Here is a 10,009-nt window from a genome sequence, read left to right on the forward strand (position 1 = left end):
GGTTTTCTTCAGTATCAAAGTAGTCCAGTGAGAGCTGTCGGTATATCTGCTAACGGCTCATTTGGCATACTTTTAAAGGTGCCAATTTGCCTAAATGAACAGTGAAGTTGTAGCCTTCGACTAACTAACGGACTCTGTGGCAACATCATACTTCCTTAATGATCCCAAATTTGTAGCTCCAAAACTTAGAAGGGGGTGACGGAGGGTTGTTGGGGGTCCCACAGTGTCAGACGTTGAAAACCCCGGCAGTTACAACTGGGTAGACTGGACCACAGAGTCATTGTGTGAGTCTGCATAACTCCACACAATTATCACCTTTGTGTGGGACGCATGTAACTGTGCACATTTACTCAAGTGCTGTACTTGAGTACATCCAATTTATGCTACTTTATATTTGACTGATTTTACATACAAAACACATGATCAGCTTATTAAACACGATGCATCGTTATAGATTAAAGGCCCCACAGACCCTCTCAGGTGTTTTCAGTTATGTTGCTGATTAGCCCGGCTCAGGTTGAAGCTCTGCTGGGATTTAAGTGAGGTCATCATGTACTTATACGAATGATAGTTATAAATTGCCCTGCAACAAAGCTACCAGGAGAGCCCCGGATATATATATATATATATATGGACATAAAATACATGCAGACGCGCGTTGACTCACCTGAAAGAGCAAACACCTGAGAGAAACACGCCTGAGGAAGACCTGCAGCGGGATTACACAGCGTGGTTTCCAAGCACACGAAGAAAAAAGACAAAGTTGTGTAACGCCGTGTGACATAAACGTACATGATCCTTCCAGCCTGAGGAGGAAGGTCCATATATGGGCAGACAGGTGTGACTGAAGGTGTAGCTACAACTTTACAGCTGTGCTGAGAGTGGTTTCAACTGGACTGCAGTGCAGAGACAGAGACATACAGCAGATCCTCCACAGAAGCAGCTTCATATGCTGCTTGAAGTCTTTGGAGAGGACTGATGGATCACAGTGGGGAGTGTAGCAGAGCAGTGTTGGTGTCTGTGGTCAAGTTTGACCACGGGGTTGGCCTGGAGAGGAGGTCTGGAGCCAAGAAGGACACCAAGAGTCTCCACCGGACCCTCAGCAAACTGGGCTTCAAGGTGGACATCCACACCGACCTCAGCAGTGAAGAAATCTACAAGCTGTTTCTGGAAGGTACAACACACACTCATTCACCTTCTATGTATATCAATATGTATAATGGTTTATTATGATGCCTGTACTGTCTTTACACATTAATACACAGAATAAATACCATGTAGGAACATCCGTTACAGTGCAGTACAGTAATGTTGACTCTCCGGTGACTACTAAAACCTCCTACACAACTACACAACCCCAGGACCTCCTCACTGACCCAGAGAACCCCCTCAACCACCACTTAAACCTCCTCGGTTACCCGAAGGACCTCTACAACCTCCTCACTGACTACTTAAACCCCCTACACGACCCCTAGAGCTTCTTTAGATTCTCTAATGTACTGACAGGTGAAAGTAAAACTAACATCAACTGTGTCAGTGAACTTTGACCCAGGTTGTTCCTGTAATTTGTCACCTGATTGATGTGTTGTCACAGTACCCGGAATTTCTAAATAGTGTATGGCTTGAGGAAAAATATCCACATCACACTTTTTAAGTACTTTTTGTGGCCTTTTTTTTCCTTTACTGGCATTCTGCCTTTATGTTTATATAATAAGACAGACTGTGTATTTGCTTGTATGTATTTAGCATCCGGATAGACACACCCTGCCTGAAAGTTCATGCAGAGTTTTATAGCTGCTTATCGCTAATAGATAAAACTGTAGTCACAGTCACATGGTTATTATTGGTCAGGTAATCAGGTTTTAATTGAGGCATTTATCTTTCTTAGAAAAACTGCTAATAAAACAGGACAGCTGGGAGAAAAGACGCCACGTGTAATATTAACTGTGGTAAAACAAAGACAGAGTCATGACACAGAGTGCCTGAGGGTTTATGAGTAAATACACAGTTCAGACTGAATGTTATCTAACCTTTACTGGATGTCAAGTCATTGCATGCATAACTGATGCACTGCACCGTGCACGCCATTCCACATTCCCTTGTCTTTCTGCATTGTGAGCATGTGCGTGTCTGTGCTGCAGAGAGCCGGCGGCCTGTGAAGGACTGTTTTCTGGCCGTCTTGTCGTCTCACGGGGAGGAGGGCTGCGTGTTCGGAGCTGATGGGAAACCCGTCCGACTGGCTCGTATCTTCAGATATTTTGACAACGAATATATGGAGAAAAAGGCCAAAGTGTTCCTCATACAGGTCGGCCGCAGCACCAACACACACACAAACCGACAGACAGTGATGAAGATGTTGTTTATATCAAGTTCAGTACATTTACTCAACTACTGTACTTAATTACAATTTTGAGGTCCTTTATACTTCTACTCCACTACATCTCAGAGGGAAATATTGTACTTTTTACTACAGATCGTTAATACAAAATGAAATTAACTAATAAATGATGATGTATTATAGATTATAAAGCCATTGAAATTAGCTCCACCTTTACCAGCTGCAAATACTGCTAATATTTACTTAAGAATACAGTATCAATACCTTATCTTTACTCGGCTTTTACTTGTAACCGAGTATTTTTACACTGTGGTATTCTTTACTCAACCCTCTGAGACCCACATTTCTGTTTTTGCCTACCTTTTGTTTTTTGATTTATAAATTAGTCATTTTTTTACAATATCATCAAGTGTTATACATCCCCACAACCTCAGCTAATGATATATGTCACCTGTTATCTTTTCACATAAAACAAATCTTTGTGCAGCAAAGTTAGTGTTTATTTAACAACAATAACATAACAATTAAAGATTTTAGAGATGACTACGACTGAAACCTTTTCTACGATAGAACACTCCTGGATGAATGAGGGACTACACCGTCTTATAACAATTAAAGATTATTTCAGAGTTTAGAAATTCCCAAAAAATCTGTTCAAGGGGCACAAAATGGGCACAAGGGAGCCCTCCTCGCCCTCCAGCGGGGGGGAGGGGGCTTCTGCGTACCTTTGCATAGACATGTCAACCCATAGAAAAGGTCTCTTTTCATTCCAGCTAAAAAATTCACTATATCGGCCACCATATCGTAATCGGTGAATGTTTCCCCTCTAAAATCAGTATTGATCTCAAAAATCACATTTTGGTCGGGCTCTATTCGGCAGTTAGAGTCTGTTTACTTTACCATGCTATAATGATCAGCACTGCTTACAGGAGACACACGCACAGTGTAGTCATTATAGACACTGTAAGTCTGTCTGGATAGCTTTCATGGTGTCCCAGTGCGCAAAAACAATAGATAATAGATCCAAAATAACATTTTATCTCTTTGTTTCTGTCCCGACAATAAACTGCTCCTCACAGCACGAGCCTCTTCTTCTTCTGCATGCAACATACTAATTAATTCTTTTTTTTTTACCTTTTATTAAATAATGTCAAATAATAAACAGGCATTATCATTTTTAAACACACTTAACAATAATTCCAAGCAGCACAAGGAGAAAAGAAAATAAGAAAAAAATCATTTTTAATTTAATTTTTATTTATTTAACTCAACTTAAGGGGTTTAATTTATGTATAACACAAGTAATTCAGTAATTCATGCTACAAAACTTGGAGCAACTTTCAAAAAATATATACATTTGTGTATATAAAATGTACCCATAATCAAACTATTATTGCACAAAATGTCAACATCTTTGTCGAGATGTAGTTCACTGAGCGGTTTCACAGACAAACCTACAACTTTCTTGACTTGCAAAATTATCTTTTAAACTTTTAGCACATGGAGAAGTTTGAAGTTTCTTTTTTCCTAAACCTAACAAAGTAGTTAGGCAGAAATCCCCGAGGGCAAACTTCTCCCATGCGCTGACATTTCAGTCATCTTGAGGTGACAAATAATGACTTTTCTTCAGGATGTGTTACCGAGGACTTTGTCTTGCCGCTGTCTCTGCAGGCCTGTCGGGGACACGACCTGGACGATGGCGTGGAGGTGGATTCAGCTGGTGACACCCCCGAGTGCAGCTTTTCGCAGCATCTCTCCGTTCCCGTAGATACAGCTGTGATGTACGCCACAGCGCCAGGTAAACCCCAGTCCGTCCACCAGTTAGTTTCTGTTTTTTAGATTCAACTAGCCTAACTTTAGATTGAGATTAGATTCAACTTTATTGTCACTGCACAGAGCACAAGTACTGAAATGCAGTTTAGCGTCTAACCAGAAGTGCAAAAAGCAGTAAAGTGCAGGGTAATGTACATATACAGTATATAATGGTAATATATAGAATAAACAGTAGGAGTAGATATGAATACACTCTGATTTATAAAATATTAACAGTACTGACGGTGTGAACGTGAGATATGAATACGAATTTATATTCTGTGAGCAAAAATCGCCAAAAATCAGAGGTGGAAGGTAACAAAGTACATTTACTGAAGTACTGTAGGCTACTTAAGTGCAATTGTGAGGTACGTGTACTTTAGTATTTCCATTTTCATAATACTTCTTCTCCACTACAATTCAGAAGGAAATATTGTATTTTTTACTCCACTATTTATTTGATAACTTAAGTTACTTTGCAGATTCAGATTAATAATAATATGATCGACAAATAAATGATGATGTATTATTTATAGGTGACGATAAGACTGTATTGATCTCGGGGGGGGGACTCAAGTTACAGCAGTATATAAAGTTAGAATGAGCTCCACCTTTACCAGCTGCAGCATTATATTATATTATTCCCAGCCATTCTGCATAATGAGTACTTTCACTTTTGGTACTTGAAGTACATTTTGATGCTAATACTTTTGTACTTTCACTTAAGTACAATTTTAAATGCATGAGTTTTACTTGGAAGACTATTTTGAGTGTGGTAAGGTACTGCTACTTTTACTTAAAGTAAAATATCTGAGTAGCCTACTACTTCCACCACTGCCATAAATACACTCAGATAAATCATTTTAAATATCATAAGTTGCCACACGTAGATGATCAGCAGCTTCTCCTCTTCCCTCCGTCCTCTCCTCAGGTTACTTTGCTTTCAGGAACGCACTCGGCTCCGTCTTCCTCCAGACTTTCTGCACTTTATTAGAGGAGGAAGGCAATCGCAACCTGGAGCTGACTCGCCTCATGACCCGCCTCTCCCACAGAGTGGCCTACACCTTCCAGGCCAAAGGTGGCGCGCTGGGCGGGAAGAAAGAGATGCCGTGCCTCCTGCACCGACTGACCAGGGAGGTGTTCCCGTTCGCCGAGAAAGGCAGCGGGGCCGCGGGGCTCTCGGCCACGTCACTGGTCAGCACTGATAACGTCAGAACACAGACTCCGTCAATCTGTTAGACTGTAGCACGCGACTGAAACCAGTAACTATCAGCAGGTATGTAGATGGATGAGAGGAGATAAGCTGCAAACAGCTGATGAATTCACAGAAGAACTGAGAAACCAGTTTGTATTTTCCTCTTCCTGTTTTACTTCCTGTAGGCAAGTCATTTCTGTTTTATTTATGTGGTCCAATATCACAAACCACAATTAACCTCAAGGGGCTTTGAAATCTGAACATCATACAGCTCCCTCTGTCCTTAGACCCTCGATTCGTAGGAAATCCAAAGATATCATCAAGGAAATGTCTGCTGGAATACTGTATTGTACCAGTGGTGGAAAGTATTTACTCAAGTGCTAAGTAGGCTACGAATTCGAGGTACTTGTATTTGAGTATTTCCATTTGATGCTACTTTCTACTCCGCTACATCTCAGAGGCAAATATTGTTGTTTTTACTCCACCACATTTATCTGACAGCTTTAGTTACAGTTCAGATCCCCTTCCTGTCCAGTGAAAACCTCATATCTCCAGATGTTTGTGATGAACTGAAGGATGAAGAGTTTCCTTTACACGCTGAGAAAACTCTCCTCCTCCTGAAGCTGAATAAACTCTTTAACCCCCCCTCGGATCAGCTGGAAAACGCATCGTCACAAAGCTTTTCTCATGAAAAGTCGACTTTTTAGAGATACGTGGTTCTCGCAGGACAGCAACGCTACAAACACGTGATGATCTTATAGACCATGATGCATTGCTGCAGGTTAAACTACCCAACAGTATATAAAGCAGTTAAAATGAGCTCGACCTTAAACATCTGCAGCAGTAAAATGCAACACACACATGAATGCAGCAGGAATATGAATCCAGAAACATCAGATATAATAAAACACTGACAGGAGCGCTTTTACTGCACAGGGACGACTTTTACTTTAACTACATTCAGCTGATAATACTTACATACTTTTACTAAAGTAAGGTTTTGAATGCAGGACTTTAGCTGGTAGTGGAGTATTTTCACAGTACTTTTAGTCAAGTAGAGGATCTGAATACTTCTTCCACCACTGTATCGTACATACCTTTGTAGTAGATTGTAATATATTTAAATGTAAGGCTTTATTTGATTTACTGATGTATGTTATTAAAGAATAATTTAATTCACAGAGTAATGTTTTAACTTTGTCTTTATATTGGAGCAGCACAACATGCTTCTGTCTTTAAGGCAGCGTAAAGGAAACTCGTCCTTTTGTTTCCCATCATGGAAAAATACCTGCATCAGAACACAATGGCTCATACAATTTAATTCGTTCCATCATGGATTCAATCTCACTTCTGACTTTAGGAGCGGCAGCAGCTGTAGTCTGCAGTCTGTAGGGAGAATTTCCCCAAGCAGGATTAATAAAATACTTCTTCTTCTTCTTCTCCTGTTGTACCTCTTGAAGTGGGGCACCTTTTCCTGTTATCATTCTTATTCGTGCACAGAGTTTGGTGAAATAAAGCCATTCCCAGCAAGTTACACCTGACTAATCAGCCACAAACTGAAAACACCTGTGTGTGTGTACAGAGCCTTTAATTTACAAAGTAACTATAGCTGTTAAAATAAACATAGTGGAGTAAAAAGTACAATATTTCCCTTTAAAATGCACTGCTATGAAGTAGCATACAATGGAAATACCACAGTGTAGAAGTCCTGCAGTTAAAATCTTACTTAAATAAGTAAAAGTACAGTATTAGTAATACTGTATTAGTAAGTTGCATTAAAATATACTTAAAGTACTAAAAAGTCATTATGCAAAATGGCTAATTTCCAAAACATATTATATTATTGGATTATTAGTGATGCATTAATGTGTACATGTCACTAGTATTGCAGCTGGTAAAGGTGGAGCTACTTTATACAGCTGTGTAGCCTAATCTATAATAATACATCATAATTTATTAGTTGATTTATATTTCGTATATATAATCGCAATCTGCAGAGTTACTAAAGCTGTTATTATGCTTCTTATAGACTGAACAAGCTTAACGGCGCGGTCTCTGCCGTGTGTCAGAGAGCTGTGCGGTGTTTTTTTGGGAAATATGTTATCGCACTAATTTCTGAAATCTCATCTTTGATCCTAAAGTTTAAATACTGGGTGATGTGAGCTCACTTAACATGACTCGTCATGAGAAGTATTTTATCCTGCTTGCAAGCACTGCAGCGACAAATATGTACACTTCAAAACTGGAAATCTGCAAAATCCCCAGCAGAAACACTGGATCAATGAACTCCTGTAGTACTCCTGAGAAAATACTGTATTCTGTCAGGACTTTGTGTCTGGGCCCCTTTTCCTGATATCTTATCACTGTTGGACCATAATGATTGACCTATTTACATATTTATTACATGTATTTATTATTTTCTGGACTTTATTATTACTTATTATGTAATAATAATAATAATAATACAACTTTATTTATAGAGCACTTATCAAAACAAAGTACAAAGTGCTTCACAACAAGAGAAATAAAAACCACAGTGAATGACGAAATATAAAGAAATAAAATACATAAAATACACAAAAGCAATAAAATAAACAGTTCAGGTAAAATCAGGATCTGCTTTCAGATAAAAATGCGTTTTGAGACGAGACTTAAACGAAGACACTGACTCAGACAGCCTGATGTCTTCGGGCAGGTTGTTCCAGAGCCTCAGGGCCCTGATGGCCAAAGCTCTGTCCCCCTTAGTTTCCATCCTGGACTCAGGAACAGACAGGAGACCCCTGCCCGAAGATCTCAGACTACGTGAGGGTTCATAAGGGATTACAAGGTCTAAAATATAATCTGGAGCCAGGCCACGAAGAGCCTTCATACAAAGGGTATATATCATATATTGTTCTATTTCTATCTTTATTAATGCCAAACGATCCTGAATGATGTAACAAATGCACCATACGGGTCATGGTGGGGCATGTTTCGGTTATTTTTGTTAATTGCTATGATGAAAAAAGGGAATGTACTTTTACATCTAGTGCATTTGCATATTTTATACTTTGTATATTTCCAATAAATATATCTATACAAAACTTTGCCTCATAGTGCGAGCAAAACCATCTGCAGCTCAATGCGACAAAGTCAAAGGAGCTGGTTGTAGACCTGCGAAGGGCCAAGGCACCAGTGACCCCGGTTTTCATCCAGGGGGGTCAGTGTGGACATTGTAGAGGACTACAAGTACCTGGGAGTACATATGGACTATAAACTGGACTGGACCAAGAACACTCAGGCTGTTTACAGGAAGGGCCAGAGCTGCCTCTGTTTCCTGAGGAGGCTGAGGTCCTTCAACATCTGCTGACGATGCTGAGGATGTTTTATGAGTCTGTGGTGGCCGGTGCTGTCCTGTATGCTGTTGCATGCTGGGGCAGCAGGTTGAGGGTAGCGGACGCCAACAGGCTCAACGAACTGATCCGTAAGGCCGGTGACATTGTGGGGGTGGAGCTGGACTCTCTGGCGGTGGTGTCAGAGAGGAGGATGCTGGCCAAACTACACGCCATCTTGGACAGCGTCTCCCACCCGCTCCATGACGCGCTGGTCAAACAAAGGAGCACCTTCAGCGGAAGACTCATCCCCCCACAATGCACCACAGAGCGCCACAGGAAGTCATCAAACTCTTTAACTCCTCCCTCTAAGTGTCAGTCTGTATGAGCCTAAGTCACAAAACTGGACATTGATCATTAACATCTCTGCCATACCTGAAATATTGTGCAATATTCTCCATATTCTCTTACTCCTGTGCAATATACTCTGTTCTCAGTTTAATTATTCCATGTTTGTTGATTTTTATTAAACTACATTACTGCTGTGCATTATCCACCACCTAATAAGCTGGTTAAATCTGCTACACTCAGCTTGACAGCACACATGATCGCACTACTATTACTTATATTATTACACTGTACTGTACACTTACTTAGCTTTATACCTCATACCCACTTGTACTTATTTTGACTAGGTGTATTATAGTGTCTCATATTTCGATTTGCTAAAGGAAAGGTGTTCAAGACGGTGGTGAGACCAGCGACTTCAGCGGCGCTGAAGGAAAGACAAGAGGCAGAGCTGGAGGCAGCAGAGCTTAAGATGCTGAGGTTCTCTCTGGGAGGGACGAGGACGGACAGGATCAGGAACGAGGACATCAGAGGGACAGCTCATGTTAGATGTTTCGGAGGCAAAGTCAGAGAGGCCAGATCGAGGTGGTTTGGACGTGTTCAGAGGAGAGACTGTGAATATATTGGTAGAAGGATGCTGAGGCTGGAGCTGCCAGGCAGGAGGTCTAGAGGAAGAGGCGATTTATGGATGTAGTGAGAGAGGACATGAAGTTAATTGGTGTGAGTGAAGAGGATGCAGAGGACGGGGTTAGATGGAGGCACATGATTCGCTGTGGCGACCCCTGAAAGGGAACAGCCGAAAGGAAAAGAAGAAGATATTTCGATTTATCATTATGTCTATTTCTATTCTATTAGTACTTCTTCTCTCCTGTGTGACGTGACAGCGAGCAGCTGTAACAAAGAGAGATCAATAAAGTGTTTCTGATTCTGAATAGCAGTAGAGATTTATGAGTGCAGTTCCTTCATTTGACCGGCAGGTGGCGACAAATCGCCGCCAACGCCTGA

The 10,009-nt window shown here is 40.8% G+C and overlaps 1 protein-coding gene across 1 annotated transcript; it reads left to right on the forward strand.

Moving 5' to 3' along the window:
- Positions 1 to 687: 687 nt before the first annotated feature.
- LOC122865510 (caspase-3-like) lies at positions 688 to 6,526 on the forward strand. Its single transcript, XM_044174036.1, has 4 exons — positions 688 to 1,174; positions 2,142 to 2,305; positions 4,010 to 4,136; positions 5,082 to 6,526. The coding sequence occupies exons 1-4, from the start codon at positions 979 to 981 to the stop codon at positions 5,387 to 5,389; spliced, it is 795 nt and encodes a 264-aa protein (XP_044029971.1). The 5' UTR covers positions 688 to 978; the 3' UTR covers positions 5,390 to 6,526.
- Positions 6,527 to 10,009: the final 3,483 nt, after the last annotated feature.

Source organism: Siniperca chuatsi, linkage group LG18 (assembly GCF_020085105.1).
Source record: "Siniperca chuatsi isolate FFG_IHB_CAS linkage group LG18, ASM2008510v1, whole genome shotgun sequence".
In the NCBI taxonomy this organism is placed as follows: Eukaryota; Metazoa; Chordata; class Actinopteri; order Centrarchiformes; family Sinipercidae; genus Siniperca; species Siniperca chuatsi.